Raw genomic sequence first — 17,682 nt, forward strand, 5'->3', positions numbered from 1 at the left:
CCTGGACTCCACTGGGAGTGTCAGTGTCATGGGTGGGTTTAAGGAATGGGTCAGTCAGCACTGCTCGTCACCCACAGATTTCTCTTGCCCCAAAGACAAGTCGATGACAACCTGGAAAGGTGTTCTGTGAAGTGACCCCCACTGGCCCAGTGGGCAGGCAAGAGGGCTAAGCCCAAGGCACTGCACAGTTATGATCATACAGAGCCACGGAAGTGGCAAGGACAGAAGAGCTCCACCACAGCCCCCGCCCACAACCACATGGCTGAAACCACACCCCAAGCCAGCCCAGCACAAGGAGCAGGCCAGCACAGAGTCCAGGTCTGCCCGGGCTCTGGCTCAGCACCTGGGCAGGAGAGGGAGGTACATGTGGGCTCCTAAGCACCGTCTGAAAGGCCCAGATGAGGATGGACCCAGGGGAGCCGAAGATGCAGGCAGGCCCCCAAGTACAACTATGCAGGACAGCATTTGCCTTGGAGGTATGACCAAGTCTGATCACATAATGGGCTCACCAAGTGGTAGTGTGAAGGTGGAGATACTTTATATATCAGATCTAGTGTAGGGCCTATTAATTGGCATACAAATATTTAATGAATAGTGAAACACTGGCTGTAATTGAACTGCAGTCACTGAGACATACTGACTTGATTTATCCATTCATGTCTTCGAAGGGAGAACTTCAGAAAACTTTTGGGGGTGGCAGGAGTGTGGAGGATGGTGTACACACTTTGTGGTGCTGGTGGGGTTTGTGGGACCCCATTATGGTGCTGGAGATTAACTAGGGTAGAAGCCAGAGGAGCTGCAATGCAAGGCATTATTCTTTGGCCCTGAACTGCTGCATTAAGCACCTTAAAGAGGAAGGCAGTGATTTATTATTTATCATGTGCAGTCATCATGTGAAGTGTTGTCCATACACAATTTCATGTGCTTGGGAAGCTGGCAAACTGGTCTTCCAGCCATAGATTCCATAGTGTGACTGTCCCAGCCCACCTGCTAGCCATGAAAATGGTTTTTTTAAAATTTTTATTAGTGAAAATGGCTTTTCTTGGGGGCTGGAGCAATAGCACAGCAGGTAGGGCATTTGCCTTGCATGCCGCCGACCCAGGTTCGATTCCCAGCATCCCACATGGTCCCCTGAGCACCGCCATGGGTAATTCCTGAGTGCAGAGCCAGGAGTAAACCCTGTGCATTGCTGGGTGTGACTCAAAAAACCAAAAAAAAAAAAAAAAAAAAAAAAAGGAAAATGGCTTTTCTTAAACCTTCCTTCATGGCAGTCTTAACAATTTTCCTTACCGATGTATGTATATGTATGTTTAATAGTAGTTTAACAACAGGTATGGCCTTCAGATAATCTGAGAATATAGTTATTTTATGGGTTTAAGATGGGGTCAGCAGACTAAAAACACCTTTTCTGGTGAATTCTTGGTGGTAGAGATAGAAAGCTTTAGCTTCAGGGGCTGGAGATAGTATAGCAGATAGGGTGCTTCCCTTACCTGCAGCCAACGTGGTATTGATCTCCAGCATCTCAGCATCCCTTGAGCCCTGCCAGGAGTAATCTCTGAGAGTTGCTGGACGTGGCCCAAACTCCACCCCTCCATGTCCCCCAAAACAGGTTCTGTTTACTTATTTGCCTTTTGGGTCACACCCAGTGATGCTCAGGGGTTCCTCCTGGCTCTGCACTGAGGAATTACTCTTTGTGGTGCTTGGGGGACCATATGGGATGCCAGGGATCGAACCCAGGTCAGCCACATGCAAGGCAAATGCCCTACCCGCTGTACTATCGCTCCAGCCCCCCAGAGCAAGTTTTAGCTTCAGTACAAGAATCTACAACTTATCCCACTACAAAGAACATATTCCTACATATCCTTTATTTTATGGGCAGAACTAGGCTTATTCCTGGATCAACAATCAGGAATACTCCTGGTGGTGCTCAGGGAACCCTATGCAAAGCCGGAGATTGAAAAGGGTCCTCCTTATGTAAGACAAGCACCTGTCTGCTGCACTCTCTCTGGCTGAGAGACATTCTTTATTGTCCTTTAGAATCCCTCTTCTTCTGGCTCAGAGTCTCTTCATGGTGCTTTCGATGTATGATTCCAGAAGAAAGATGGTTTCATCCACCTGGATCTCACTGGCATCCAACCTAAGTGGAAAAGTAAAAATATTATGGCTGGGAGATAGCACAGGGGGAAAGGTGCCTGCCTTGCACACAGTCAACCAGGTTTAATCCCAGGCACCACACTCGGTCTCCTGAGCCCCACCAGGAGAGATCCCTGTGCTTAGAGTGAAGGGGTGTGGGTCCCAAATAAAATAAAAAATATTTGCCCAGACTGAATGTTTTTTAGCATATTTAAAATGAGCTTGGCTGAGCATAGCCATGAGAACTGCTTGGTTAGTTAGCCCCAAGAATAGTGAGTAGGAAGCAGGAGAACCTTTAGCTCATTCTCCTATTTAATCAGCATCTCTTACAGGCACTATGAGGACTGTTGGAAACTCAAAGACGTCTGTCTTTGGGGAAATTTCAGCCTAACCAGCAAGCAGGAGAGAGAACTGCATGTCTCAAGGTATAGGTATGAAAGTATCTAGTGTGTTTTAACATAGAACTAGAAGCCGGAGAAAATAGCATAGTGGGGAAGGCCTTGCATGAGGCAGACTTTAGTTTGATCCTAGACACCAGATATGGTCTCCTAAGTCCTTCCAGAAGTGACCCCTGAGAGCCAGGAGTAACCTCAGCACCAGTTCCCCCAAATCCAGCCCCCTCACTAAGAAAAATGAAAAAAAAAACTGAGAAAGACTAAGGCTTAAAATGAGTAATGATTAGGAACAGAAGGGAATTTCCTCAACCTGATATGAGTCACCTTTGAAATTCTCAAAGGTTAACGTATATTTAATGGTGAAAGACTGAGGGCAAGAGAGAGTACAGGGACAAAGGTACTTTCCTTGCACATAGCTGGCTCCAGTTTGATCCCACATAAGTTCCCCTGAGCTGTGCTGGGTGTGGCTTCGCTCCAAATAGTGAAATACTGAAAGATTCCCCCCTTACAATCAGGAACATGACAAAAATACCCGTTCTTTTACTTTCACTCAGTACTTTACTGGTAATTCTAGCTGGGGAGGTAGGCAAGAAAAATAAATACACAGCATCTAATCTGGAAAAAAAAGTAAGTTGGGACTGGAGAATAGTACATGGGTTATGGCATGTGCTTGCATGCAGCTGGCCCATATGCACCACATGGGGTCCCTGAGCCCTGCCAGGAATGAGCTCTGGGCACGGAGTCAGGAGTAAGTACTGAGCACTGCAAGGTGTGGGTCAACACCCTCCCTGCTCCACTGAAAAAGAAAAGTGATTTCCACTTACCTAAATATAATGCCATATTAAAAATAATTTTTCAGAGAATTCACACAGTGCCAGGGAAATAGCTTAAAGGGTCAGAGTGCATCTTTGAACGCAAGAGGTTAGATTGGATCCCCGACTCTGCATGGTCTCCTGAGTATAATAAGCACTGAGCCAGGAGGAGCCCTTGGAGCATTGCTGGATGTGGCCTCCAAACCCAATAAATTAATTAAAAAAAAAAAAGTTGAAAAACATAAAAAAAAAAAATCAAAGAAGATGTAAACAAATGGAAAGGCTTCTCAGGTTCTTGGGTTGGAAGACTTAAAATGGTGATCTTCAGATTCAAAGCAATGCCTCTGAAGATAAATAGTGAGGCATGAAAAGAAGGTAACGAGCCAGAGCCATAGCACAGTGGGGAAGGCGCTGGCTTCATATGAGGCTGACCTGGGTTGATTCCCAGCATCCCATATGGTACTCTGAGCCCACCAGGACTGATCCCTGAGCACCTCCAGATGTGGCCATCAAAACCAAAACCAAAACCCCCCAGAAACAAAAGAAACCTCAAAGAAAAGAAATAAGAAAGAAATAAAGATGGGAGTAAGGGGCACTGCACCCAGGATGAAAGGCCTGATTCAAGGCATGTAATCGAAAACCAACAGCCAGAGTGTTTGTGGTGAGGGACGATTTGACAGTTTTTTTTTTTTTTTTTTTTGCTTTTGCTTTTTGGGTCACACCCGGTGATGCACAGGGTTTACTTCTGGCTCTGCACTCAGGAATTACTCCTGGCGATGCTCAGGGGACCATATGGGATGCTGGGAATCGAACCCAGGTCGGCCACGTGCAGGGCAAACGCCCTATCCACTGTGCTATCACTCCAGCCCTTGACAGTTTTTAAGTTGAGGAAAAAAGTTTGACTGAATTCTATCTGTGAGGCTGGAGAAGAGCGAGGTGAGCTCTCACTTAGTTGAAGGCCCTGCAGGCAGGACTCTGAGGCGATCCTTGGGGTATTTTTGGACAAGGGGAGCAGGGCTTTGGGGTCTTATCCAGTGCTGGGATCCAACCAGACAAGCACCTTACCCGGTGGCCCTCTCTTTGGTCCCGGGAAAGTGCTTTGAAACATATGAAGTTTATGACACTAGGCTGAGGAGCTCACTCAGGCTTTGCCTGCAGGAGACATGGGTTTGATATCTGGCATCACAGACATAGCAACCGCAGGGTACAGCCCCAAAACAAACGCAAAAGGTAAACTGAGGCAATTGTGGCCTGCTTACTTGTTGACGTTACGTTTCAGGGTCTCGAGCTGCTGGCGCTCGGGGGCTGTGATCATTTCCTCTATTTCCTGCAGCTGTGTCTCCTCGGCACCTGTGGCCTGCATGGACGCGATGATGGCTTCCACCCGCTGAGACTTCTCCAGTAGGCGCCTGTCAGAGGGCATGACTCTGATCTGGGGGACTCTCACACAAACCTTTCAGCACTGGGTCCTTGGGGAGCCCACCCGCCATTTTTGGTCAAAAATGGATCATGTCCCCATCTCTAAGGATATCTGTATTAAAATTTTAAGCTGAAAAAGATATTTTCAGGGTTAGAATAACAGTACAGAGGGTAGGGCACTTGCTTTGCACACAGCAGACCTGGGTTCAATCCCTGGCATCCAAATGATCCCCCTAGCTTGCCAAGGGTAAGCCCTAAGCACTGCTGTATGTGACCCAAAAATTAAAAGAGAAAAAAAGAAAAAAAAAAGAAGATACTTTCAGATGGTGAGAAATCTTCACTAAACTAGAATTATGATTTCACTTTCAAAAATGTTATTGCTTCTCATTTGTATGTAAAACTTGAGGTCACTCTGTATGCTTCTCATAAAGTGAACCTACAAAATCATTTCCCAGGTATCTATTAGAAAAGTAGAGGCTAATGGTTTAGGCCAAGCTAAGTCAGTGTCCAATGCAACTAGTCTGGTTAGTGTTTCAAGTGGTGTCCACCCTGTCGGAAAAAGTCCCGGGAAGTCTCTGACCTTGAAAATGGGAGCTGACCATTTGATCTAGCAATACCACTCCTGGGAATATATCCCAGAGAGGCAAAAAAGTATAGTCAAAGTGACATCTGCACTTGTTTGTTCATTGCAGCAATCTTTACAATAGCTAGAATCTGGAAAAAACCTGAGTGCCCGAGGACAGATGACTGGTTAAAGAAACTTTGGTATATCTACACAATGGAGTAGTACTTAGCTGTTAGAAAAATGAAGTCATGAAATTTACATACAAGTGGCACTACAAGCAAAATGAGTCAGAAAGAGGGACAGGGGCTGGAGCAATAGCACAGCAGGTAGGGCATTTGCCTTGCACACAGCTGACCCAGGTTTGATTCCCAGCATCCCATATGGTTCCCTGAGCACCGCCAGGGGTAATTCCTGAGTGCAGAGCCAGGAGTAACCCCCGTGCATTGCCGGGTTTGACCCCCCCCCCCAAAAAAAAGCAAGAAAGACAGGGACAGACATGGAAAGATTGCATCCATCTGGGTGGGGAATATAAAGTAACAAAATAGGAGGCTAACACCCAAGAATAGCTGAGATAAGTACCAGGAAGTTTAATCCATGGCTTGGAGGCCAGCTGCACATGCTGGGGGGAAAGGCAGCTCAGATAGAGAAGGGAGCACCAAATAAAAGGTGTTGGGAGGATCCTCCCAGGATGGGAGATGCATGCTGAAAGTAGACTATAGACCGAACAAGATTTCCACTCAATGCCTCTTTTGCAAACCACAGCACCCAAAAGGAGAGAGAGAACAAAATGGAATGCCCTGCCACAGAGGCAGGGTATGGCGGGGGGTGGGGTTGGGAGGGATACTGGGATCAGTGGTGGTGGAGAATGGGGACTGGAGGAGGGATGGGTACTTGGTCATTGTATAACTGAAACCCAAGTACAAAAATCTGTAAATCTACATCTGTACCACATGGTGTTTCACTAAGAAAAATTTGAAAAAAAAAAAATTCACTGAATAGAAAAAAAAAAGAAAATGGGAGCTGGGGCTAGGGCACAGCTCAGGGGTTGTTGCACACTTGGGCCATACGGCATGACGCTGGCTATCAAATCCAGGTTGGCTGTGTGCAAGGCAAGTACATGCACACTTGGCATGTACAGACACCTGAGGTCAGTCATTGGCACTGAGGACAGGTACCAGATCAGCACTATATGCTGGGCACTGGCACTTGGGCGAGAGGACCAAGAATGACAGAGTTGGGCTGGAGCAATAGCACAGTAGGCAGGGCACTTGCCTTGCAGACGGCCAACCTGGATTTGATATCCAGCATCATGCCATATGGTCCCCCGAGTACCACCAGGAGTGATTCCTGAGTGCAGAGCCAGGAGCAATTCCTGAGTATCACTGGGTATGGTGCCAAAGCCAAAAAAGCCGCGACAGGGGTTAGACCCAGGCCTCCTCAATACTGCGTGGAAGAACCTGCTCCAAAATAATGAGCAAAGACTCAACTGGAAGGGGCTACTCACTTGTTCTCTTTGGTTTCAAACTGCCTCCTTTCCATCAGGTTGGCTATGCTCTGTGAAGGAAATGAGAGACCTGTCATGGCTCCGGGGGCTTGAGCAGGAGTGGTGCAGGTACAGACCTGATGTTACCTTGTAGCACCTATGCAGCAGCATTCTGGCAGCGGACAGGATGTTCACGGTGTATAAATAGAAGGTCCGGGACGGGGCATGGTCTGGTGTTTTGGGAATTTCCTATTTGTTCAAAGAAAGGAGAGGCAGGAAAAATAGATGATGGTTCAGCACTAACAGCGGACTCCTGCCTCCGTTCAGGGCAGCCTGACCCATGCCTTCATGACCCTGTCCCCAGCCCCTTGAATCATCAGTCTTCGCCAGCCTGTACCACTGGCCCCTACATCATCTATACCTTGAGTGGGAAAGAAAGAGAAGCCAAGTACCATTTGCCTCTCACCTCTCATGCATCAGACAGACTCTCTGGGATCTCCACAACCAACAATACTGCTTCTCCCCACCATCCACCCTCAATATATAGAGAGGAAAAAAGACAAAAAGAAATGTGCTCAATTGTAACTGGGTAAGTGGCAGGGCTGATTCTGATTCCAGATTCAATTCCATTTATTCCTCAAAGAGCCTACTATATGGCCTTGTGCAAAGTGGGAAGTAACAGATGCTGTTTAATTTACAGTTGATTTCTGGCACTGCAAAAAATAAAAATCGGAATCTATGATAAACTTAGATTTAACTTTAACTTAAGCTTAAAGGACAGAAATGTGAAAAAGGAAAGGTGTCTCATTTTTATTAGGTCATGCATCTTTTTGTTTCTTTTTGGGTCACACCTGGTGATGCACAGGGGTTACTCCTGGCTCTGCACTCAGGAATTACTCCTGGCGGTGCTCACAGGATCATAGGGGATGCTGGGAATCAAACCCGGGTCAGCAGCATGCAAGGCAAATGCCCTACCTGCTGTGCTATCATTTCAGCCCCCAGGTCATGCATCTTTCAAATGCTGGCTATATCTTAAACATTTTTTTCCTTCATTTCAGAGCTGGATGCACTCTGCTTGAGGTTTAAGATATCTACCCCGGGTGTTTCTCTCACTTGGGGCCTGGCCTTCTGGTTGGTGATCATATATCACTGGTTACCTGGAGTGATATGAAATTCTCTGAGAGCATCTTATAAAGCATATCCTTAGCCTCTTTGGCTGGAATCATTGCAAAGTCTTCCACCTGCTTCTGCTCCAGGTGTTTCTTTTGTAAAACCAGACGGAATATTCTGGCACAGCGAGACCCAAATCTAGAAAGGGATGAAAAAAAAAAAAAAACAAATGAAGGTCAACACTAATGAGCCTCAGACCTAGGTAGAGAAGCAGTGCTTGCCTTTTCCCCGTGTGGAGTCAGGACCAGAGAGAGAAATCAGAGAATCCCTCTCTGATTCCACACAAGGATGATGGCTCCAGGTACTCCCTGGAGTGGCACAGGCTCCAGGAAGGCCTGCTTGTGGGTGGAAGGGCGTTGAGAATGACGAACAGTAACAGATGGAATCCAGAGGGCCCCAGTGAGGAATTGGGGTAAATGCAGCAAGGAGAGATTTATACTGTTTACTCGGGGGCTTCCCGGCTTTTCCCAACCATGGCTTCTTTGGACCTTCTTTCTTTCCTGTAGCCCCCAAGTCTCACCCCGTGGCCTCCCCTGGAAACGGTTATCAACTGTGACAGCCCCAGGATATGGCTATATCTTAATCATTTTTTCCTCCATTTCAGAGCTGCATTTACTTTGCTTGAGGTTCAAGATATCCACCCCGGGTGTTTCTCTTACTTAGGACCTACCCTGGGGGTATCCTGGGGGCCTGCAGAGAGCTGTAGCGTCCCTGGCTAAGATACACTGATTGACAAAATCACCACCTTACCATGTTCAAATAAGGTTTGAAAAGGAGGTCTGACCCCAGCCCCAACCAGGTGATCCCTTACCTCTCCTGTATGACAGACTCCAGAGTAGCAGTGGCCAGGGATGCCAGAGCCTTGTGCAAGTCGTTAGGGAGAGTGTTAAGGTCACATGGTAAAGTTTTGGCCTGCTCACTGTGATCATCACTTTATCCTCAAGTCCCTGGCTTAAAATTTAAATACTTTGTTTCCATATCAATTCAGCTCACAATACACAAGTACTTCTTTTTTTCTTCCTTTTTTGGGTCACACCCCATGATGCACATGGGTTACCCCTGGCTCATGCATTCAGGAATTATTCCTGGCGGTGCTCGGGGTACCTTATGGGATGCTGGGAATCGAACCAGGTTGGCTTTGTGCGAGGCAAACACCCTATCCACTGTGCTACTGCTCTAGCCCCAATGCAAGTACTTCTTTTTTTTTTTTTCCCTCTTTTGGGTCACATCTTTTGGGGCAATGCTCAGGGGTTACTCCTGGCTCTGCACTCAGGAATTATGCCTGGCGGTGCTCAGGGGACCATATGGGATGCTGGGAATCAAACCTGGATTGTCCGTGTACAAGGCAAACGCTCTACCCGCTGTGCTATTGCTCCAGCCCCAAAGCAAGTACTTCTTAAAGCTACATCTTACTTAACTAAAAATCCTTCTCACTGTCAGACTCATGTATCTATGACCCTGCTGAACTTACTTATTGTACCACAGACCAGCATGCCTTGGCTTTCAAGAGCTGCCTTTCTGTTTCTGAGTTTGGACTGCCAGGCTAGAATGAAATGACTTGAAAGGATACTGATGACATACATTCCTCCACCACTGTCGCCAGACTTTCCAACAAACTCCAGCTATTGGAAAAAGAGAGTGTTAAAGAACGGGAAGCCCAGCAAGTCTGCTGCTGAGTGAGCAAATCTGGTGGCCATGAGTGTGCAGAAGAGAGCCATCCTATCAGACGACAGTGGAGAAACTGTCACAGGGCTGGACAGGCAGAGAGTGAGGTGCCAGGTACCATCACTGGCAGAAATCACTGTAAACACAGTAGGAAAAAAATGGCCCCCAAGAGGCAAACCCATACTTACCGGGTCATCAGCCAGGAGAGTGAGATACTGATCAAGAACTTGCTTAGAGATATTATAGCCCACAGGCAGGGATCTGAAGATCTACAGAGCAAAAAGACACTACAAATGGGATTGGGGAACTCAGAACTGCTGAAACAGAAGTATTTTGCTTTTAGTGAGCATAAGTTCAACATGTCCACTAATATAGCAGTTCTGTTTGTAAGTTTGAAAAAATAAAAAATGGGGGCCAGGGAAATAGTTCAAAGGTCAGTCTTATGCTTTGCAATTCCCAGCAATGCAGTGTCTCCCCTGAGCAACGCTGGGTATGGCCCCCTAACCCTAAAACAACCAACAGTAAAGACCAACTAGAAACATGGGATCAGAGAGGCTAGTTCAGGGGTTAAGGTGCTTGCCTGCATGTGGCTGGCCTGTGTTTGATCCCAGCCCCTCCTAAAATAGAATCAAACTAGAAACAATGCAATGTTTAGTAAAGAATAGATCTTATACACAGCGACTTCACCCTTGGGAGGTATAAAGCCTGATATAAAAACTCACATGTAAAGCCAGACTAGCTCCCTCTAGGTGAAGAAAGGCAAGTTTAGAACCCCATGTGGTCTTGGGGACCAGAGACGTACTACAACGGGTAAGGCACTTGCCTTGCAAGCAGCCAACCCAGGTTCGATCCTCAGCACCCAATATGGTCTCTTGAGCACTGCCAGGGTCAGTCCTGAGCACAGCTGGGTGTGATGTCAATCACTAACCCAGCCACCACGAAAGTAATAAAATATAAAAATAAAACACTGTGGGGATGAAGTGATAGCACAGGGTAGGGCACTTGCCTTGCATGCGGCCAACCTGGGTTCGATTCCCAGCATCCCATATGGTTCCGCAAGCACCGCCAGGAGTAATTCCCGAGTGCAGAGCCAGGAGTAACCCCTGAGCATCGCTGGGTGTGACCCAAAAAGAAGAAAAAAAAAGGGCAATAGTGCAAAGCAAGCACTGCAGCCCTTTGAGCTACTTCTCATGCCTCAACAGCAATTCCGTAAGGAACAGAAATATTAAAAACAAATGTAAAATACACAACATGAATATACGGCAAAAACTAAAACATATGGAGTTGATGTTCTGAGCACTAAAGTTCTCAAGTTTTAATTTTTGCTGCTCTGAAGGACTCAGAGCATCTTGGCCATTTTGTGAGTTTGTTTTTGGGTCACTCCTGGCAGTGCAGTGGCAGGAATGGAACTGGCTGGTTTTCTGCAAATGTATGTTTGGGAGCCCGCTGAGCTCTCAGGGGCCCCAGCAAAGGCTTGTCCTGACTTAATAAGGAAGGCCGCTCTCAATGCTCAAGTTGCCAGAGATCAGGCATTTCAGGGCCGATCATGCCAGGAGGATTCCTTTCTTGTCTCCAGCAACTAAACCTCCTACCCAGGCCCAGGCCTCCTCCAGTTAAATCAAAGGCTCTCTGAAGAATGCCTTATTTCCTTTGTTTTGGGGGCACACCTGGCGATGCTCAGGAGTCACACCTGGAGGTGCTCAGGGATGCTAGGGATGGAACCCAGGCTGGCTGCGTGCATAGCAAATGCCCTCCCTACCTGCTGTACTATTGCTCTGGCCCTCTGAGAAGAATTCTATTGGAACATTCAAGAGTGGTGGAAATCTAGAGCAGGACCATGAGACTCACCTCGTTGGAGGACAAGGGCTGCGTGAAAGGGGCACAGGAAGGTGTGGTGACCTCACTCACCCGGAGCATGGTCCGCACAATCTCGCTGCTGGTCTGTGTGTGACAGGGAGGGGGACTCAGAACCTGTTCAGCAGGGCCAGCGTTGGCCACTGCTGACAAACAGGGGCTGTCCCGGATGTCACTGGCCCACCCTGGGAGGCAGCACCTGCTCCATCCTGTTGGCGACTGCGCTCACAATGGCCTGGTCACGGAAGTGCTGGTGGAATCTGTCCAGGTTGGCTTGCCAATAAATCCCATCGTCTGGAGTGGGCTGAGGAAGGAACGAATCGAGAAGCACTGAGACACAGAGGAGCATTTTCTGGCGAGCAGTGAGGATCCCACACATCCCTGTTTCTTTTCCTATGCAGGGGCAAGTAAAGGGATGGAAAACAATGATTGGATCCTGTGGGTTGGGATGTCTTGGCAGAGACTCACGGTGCCTGACGCCTGCAGGTTCTCTAAGCTCACCTCCAGGGGGATGAAGGGGGGGTCCCTGATTTAGCGCCAGTCTGTTAAGCCTCAGAACTCCCACCTCCCTCGACCTTTTCACTCTCAGATGATTGTACAGAGAAAACTGAAACCATCAGACCCATCCTGCTGCAGGGCCTGAGCCTCACCATCTTCTGTTTTTTTTTTTTTTGGAAAAAAATACATATATATATGTATATGTATTTTTTATATATATATATATATAAACAAACACATATATATATATACCTCTACCCCGTTTTATCATAGTGAAAAATATTCCTCTTCCTGTCTAAAGTTAATAATGTGAAGTCTGGGCTGGAGCGATAGCACAGCGGGTAGGGCATTTGCCTTGCACACGGCTGACCAGTTTGGTTTCCAACATCCTATATGGTCCCCCGAGCACTGCCAGGAGTAATTCCTGAGTGCAGAGTGCAGAGTCAAGAGGAACTCCCTGCGCATTGCTTGGTGTGACCCAAAAAGAAAAAAAAACCGAAGGGTTGGAGACAGACAGAGAGACATAGATAGTACAGGGGGTCAAGGCACTCGCCTTATAGGTGGTCACTTCAACCGGCCCCATTTTGAATCCCCAGCTTAGGGTCCCCTGAGCCAGGACGAAAGTCTGAGTACTACCAGGGTGGCCCAGAAACCAAAGACCAGAGAGTATGTTCTCAGGAGCACAGCAGTGGTTATGTGTGAGCGCTGCCCAACCCTTGCCACCAACCATGCGGGCAGGAGGGGGACAGGAGGCAGACAGAGTGGCAGGGAAGTATTGGCCCAGAGCTGACCAGAGATGATGGCGGCTTGGACAAGGGAGGACAGGAGAAGACTCATCTGGATTTATGGTTATTTGGCGATTAGGCTGAAAGGATAACTTGATGGTTCCTAGGATTTGGGGCTAAGCAAATGGGGCTCTAGAGAATTGGTCTAGGTCAGAGGCACTCACACTTCTTCGGCCTCTTGCCCATCTTTCTCCATGTGGCCCCCATAAGAAAGTACTGGGGTGTTTGCTGATTCAGACAAAAGGGCCCTGATGGGAGGCTGTCCCCATCTCTGTCCCTATTGTTACTGGGGCTGCAATCTTTCTGCAGGGGGTGGCGCTGTCTACTGAGATGACACAAAGGTAGATTTTTGGAAGGAGGAAAGCAATGGCTTTGTTTTGGCTAGAATGATTTTGAGTTGCTTGACAGACATCTTTCTGGGGATGACAGAAGTCACTGGAGCAAGAGAGCTCTGTTCTCTCTCTCGATTCATTTTTTTCCCACTGGCACCCACAACTTAGTCATTGTAAGTGACCCAAACCTTCCCTGGGCCATCTTTTCCCATATACTGTTCCCTCAGCTCACATAAATTTAATCTAAGAAGTCAGAGAAGGGGCTAGAGCGATAGTCCAGTGGGTAGGGCATTTGCCTTACATACGGCTGACCCAAGTTTGATCCCTGGCATCCCATATGGTCCCCTGAGCACTGCCAGGAGTAATTCCCGAGTGTAGAACCAGGAGTGAGCCCTGAGCATCACCAGGTGTGACCCTCACCAAAAAATTAAAAAAAAAAAAGTCAGAGAAGCCTCTAAAAGTAGACAGGGATGGAATTCACTCTTGGTGAGGCTATGCAGGGCCAGAATTCAATGACACCCATAAGCCTGCTAAGCTGGCACCCTGGGCTCCATGCTATCTCGGGGCACCGTCTGGCAGTATTTGGGCGCAGCCCCTAATCAGGAAGATGTTACCTCTTTGTTATCTGTGGCGTGTTTGGGTCTCTTGGCCTTGGGCTCTCCAGAAGCATCTTCGTCAGATGATCTCCTCCTTTTACCTTTTCCTGCCAAACATAAAGTTCGAACAGTTCAGTGAGGTCCCGCAGAATGACATTCTCCGTGACAGAAAATGACAGAAGACATGAGCAGCTGTGTCCATTCCAGACACCCCAGAGAGCTGGGCCCAAATCACAGCTGCTAAGGAGAGTGAGTAGCTGCCCAAGTTCATGATGCCATAACCTGTGACTCAACATGCTCCAAAGGAAGTTCATCCTCTTTCTTCCTCCAGCTATTCCTGCTCTGAGCTTGCTTCAGAGCAAATGGCAGTCTCATCTTCCACTGTGCAAGCCAGAGGTGACACTGTGCTAATACAGGACCGACACCCTTCCCCAACCATCACACTTACTCCTGCCCCAGAAAAAGCTTTTTTTTTTTTTTTTTTTGCAGCTGGGGGAGGCCCATACCAAGAGGTGTTCATGGCTTACTCCTGGCTCTGTGCTCAAGGATCACTCCTGGCAGTACTTAGGGACCACACTTGGTGCCAGGGATGAACACAGATATGCCATGAGCAAAGAAAGTGTCGTACCTGCTGTACTATCACTCTAGCTTCAAAGACAGAAAATATTTTTAAAAATGCAAATCAGATCATGTGACTTGCCTGCTTAGACTCTTGTCTCCAGTGTTTCAGGGTCAAGAGCCGCCACTAAGGTGCTGCCTGATGGGGCTGCTGCCTGTTTCTCTAAGTCTATTTCCCGGCTCTCTGTCCTCTGCTCACTGAGTTTTTACCACACCCTCTTTCTCCTTACCCCCCGACTAGATTCTGTTCTCCCTTTAAACTATCACTGTGCTAAAAGTGCTTTCCCTCTGTGTCCCTCACCTAACTGAAAGACTCTTACTTCTGCTTCAAGTCTTTGCTCTTATCCCATTTCCTAAAAGTATGTTCTGTAAAGCGTCAGATAAATCCAGTCCTCTTCCACATATTTTCATAGAGTCTCATGTATTTCCTTACTAGGACTTACCATGGGCTCTGTGATGTGGCTGCTTTGCAGGTGTGAGGCCAGGCCCACATGCCCTAGTAGAGTCCTTGACATTCCGGAGACCCTAAGCTGTAGCTAAAGTGTGTGTGTGTGTGTGTGTGTGCGCGCCTCAGGAGGCACCTCAACCACAAGTACATGCAGCAACAACAAGAAAGGGGGGGAGAGAGAGAGAGAGAGAGAGAGAGAGAGAGAAGTACTTGATCACTTGTAAACATTTAATTCAAGACTCCTAGATTAAAGGTGTGTAAGCAATGGAACAAATTCTTTTTTAAAAAGATATTTAGTTTTAAATTTTTGGGCCATACTTAGCAGTGCTCAGGATTTAGTTCTGGCCGTGCTCAGGGATTACCCCCAGCGGGGGCTCCTGGAGACCATACGTGGAGCTACAGATTGAACCCGTGCCTGACCTGCTATATCATCTCTCTGGGTCTGAACTTGTACTTTTGGGGACCTCCTGGCAATACCTGACCATCTGGGCTGGATGGCTGTATGTGAGGTCCAAGGATGTAGAGCTGCTTAGCCCCCATGGGGCAGGGGACCACCAGGGCATCCCAGTGGTGCTGGTGAACTGCCAGAGCTCATCTAGACAAGTATGGAGCCATGTGGTACTTGAGACTGGGCAGGGCCCCACACAGGAAAGGTATGTCCCCAGTCACCGCATCACCTCCCTGGTGCCCAGTATAATTTGTGATCATGATGACACCATCTGTGACCCAGAGCAAATCCTCTAAGAGATGAGAGTGACTTGTTTATTCTTGTACTACCGCTGAAGAAGGAACAACCAGGGCAGGACAGTTCCAGGAAGCAAAGCTCCTTACCTATCAAGCTCAGCTTTGGAACCACGTACATGTCTTTTTCACTGATGACAAGAGATGGGGCGGGTGGCGGTGGCCCTGGGTCTGAATTCTCGGCGGTGGCAGGCACGCAGGGGCAACGCTGCACAAAGTGTGTGTCAGCGAGTCGCACAAATGTGTTTGCGACCTCTGCATAGTCCATGGTCTTGCCATCTGTACAACAAGAGCAGAGAGGAGGTGAGGTGGCCTCATAGAGCTGTGGGCCCGCTCCTGTAGCCAGCTCAGCTGTGGGCACCGCACTGACCCTCCATGGTCTCTGTGAGCCTGTCTGCAACTTTCTTCACCACTGCTGACATTGTCATCTTGCCATTCAGGAGCAACTCCTCCACGATCAGCTCCCCAGTGTCGCTGTACAAAGTCTTGGCTGTGTAGATATACCTGGGGTACCGAGGCATGCGTAGCACCCGGCTGCACTGGGCTTCATACTCTACTATGCCACGTCTGTGCACCTGGTACAGTACCAGGTTATGTTGGATCAGGACACAAAGGGCTTTTTTTACCTAGAGAGGATTAAAAAAGAGGTGGGATCTGAAGGCATAATTCAATATTGCTGGCAAGCTGTGTTCACAAGTTTACCAAGTATCTGGTAAACGCTTGGGGGTGACTCTGATACTGCTGAACCATGTGGTGCTAGAAATGAAACCCAAGTCCTGGGTCTGAAGAGAGGACACTGGATAAAAATCTGTGCTTCTGTCCTCCCTCCACAGAAATAGCAAATAAGAATCATATGTCAATGACAGAAAGGAAGATTCCTAGATATGATCCTTATCTCTCAAAGCACAAATTTCTTCCCCTTTATTATTCCTATTCCTTCAAGGTAGTACTCAGTGGGAACAAATGAGGTACGTGAGGGAAATGTGAAGATCTGCCTAGGGGCACTTTAAGAAGCTCAGGCTTGGGGGTCTATGGCTCATATTCCTTCCCCACAAACGGCAGTTTTTTCCCCTTTGCCATTCAGTGGGGGGGAAACAAATATTCAAAGGTAAAGGTAAGGTAAGGTAAAGGCCCTCCCGTTGGTCGTCGATTTGCTCGAGCGGGCCCAGTAACGTCTCCATTGGAGACTTTGTTGTTACTGTGTCTGGCATATCGAATACTCTCGGTAGCTTGCCGGGCTCTCCGAGAGGGGCGGAGGAATCGAACTCGGGTCGGCCATGTTGGCTGCTTGTAAGGCGAACGCCCTACCTGCTGTGCTATCGCTCCAGGAGCTGGAGCGATAGCACAGCGGTAGGGCATTTGCCTTGCACGCAGCCAACATTCAAAGGTATGAGGAATGAATGAAATGGAAACAAGTTAGTGTCACCCCAACACACCTGATCCAGTGATGTTCCTGTGTCACGGGCAATTATTTTCAATGGTTGACTGCCAGTTCTGATGAGGTGGACTCCAATTTTTTCTACGATCTCCCCAAAATGCTCTTGCAGCAGTAAAGAACAAAGTTTAATTTCTGCTTGAGTCATTGTACCGAGGACTTTAAGAGCTAGAACAACAAAAAAAAAAAAGCCCATGTAAAAAACTATGTCAAGTTTTTCATTTGCCTATGCAGTAAGGCTTTTGAGTTTAAATTCATGAGCTTTCTGCAGCCCAATCTGACATGATCACCAAAGGCATGAAAATCTCACCTGACTCTGAAGTAACAAGTTTGGTAAACAGTAATGTTTTAATAAATCAGCTTATGCTGGTGCATACAGCAACATTATAAACCAGTGCAATACCAGCATTCATTTACTTGACACAATATAAAGTGTAGAAAGTTGTTCACTAGAACGGTGTTCATCATGGATTAAGTGAAAATCTGTAATTCTAAAAAAAAAAAAGGTTAAGAAAAACAAGGATGCATAGGAAAAAAACGCTGGAAACACACAGAGAATAGCTCTTTTTAGGGTTGTTTGTGGGTCTGGGGTTAACGTCTGACTTCATATTCCACGCAGCGCAGCTGGAAAGAACGGGGAGGCTCAGGTCTCAGTATGGTGGTGGTAGAGCGGGTAGGGGGGGGAGGGGAAGGAGGGACGACGGACGGAACGGGATGGACACTGTGCCACACT

At 47.6% G+C, this 17,682-nt stretch overlaps 1 protein-coding gene across 1 annotated transcript; it reads right to left on the bottom strand.

The window, feature by feature from the left end:
- Nucleotides 1-1,822: 1,822 nt before the first annotated feature.
- Nucleotides 1,823-17,429, bottom strand: POLR3C (RNA polymerase III subunit C). Its single transcript, XM_056122965.1, has 15 exons — nt 17,260-17,429; nt 16,951-17,117; nt 15,885-16,140; nt 15,605-15,793; nt 13,726-13,814; nt 11,696-11,800; nt 11,491-11,583; nt 9,831-9,911; nt 9,548-9,599; nt 8,789-8,849; nt 7,965-8,115; nt 6,955-7,056; nt 6,829-6,878; nt 4,600-4,749; nt 1,823-2,137 (listed from the first exon to the last, which is right to left on the bottom strand). Exons 2-15 carry the CDS (start codon nt 17,095-17,097, stop codon nt 2,056-2,058), a joined length of 1,608 nt encoding a protein of 535 aa, XP_055978940.1. The 5' UTR covers nt 17,098-17,117; nt 17,260-17,429; the 3' UTR covers nt 1,823-2,055.
- Nucleotides 17,430-17,682: the final 253 nt, after the last annotated feature.

Source organism: Sorex fumeus, unplaced genomic scaffold (genome assembly GCF_029834395.1).
Source record: "Sorex fumeus unplaced genomic scaffold, SorFum_2.1 ptg000047l, whole genome shotgun sequence".
NCBI lineage: Eukaryota > Metazoa > Chordata > Mammalia > Eulipotyphla > Soricidae > Sorex > Sorex fumeus.

Bases quoted from the DNA above. Each gene is read 5' to 3' on its own strand.
- POLR3C (XM_056122965.1), bottom strand. From the start codon at position 17,097: ATGACTCAAGCAGAAATTAAACTTTGTTCTTTACTGCTGCAAGAGCAT. The intron at 16,141-16,950 runs GTGTGTTGGGGT...AATCCTCTCTAG, and splicing joins CAGGAACATCACTGGATCAG to GTAAAAAAAGCCCTTTGTGT. The intron at 7,057-7,964 runs GTAACCAGTGAT...TTGAACAAATAG, and splicing joins AGAATTTCATATCACTCCAG to GAAATTCCCAAAACACCAGA.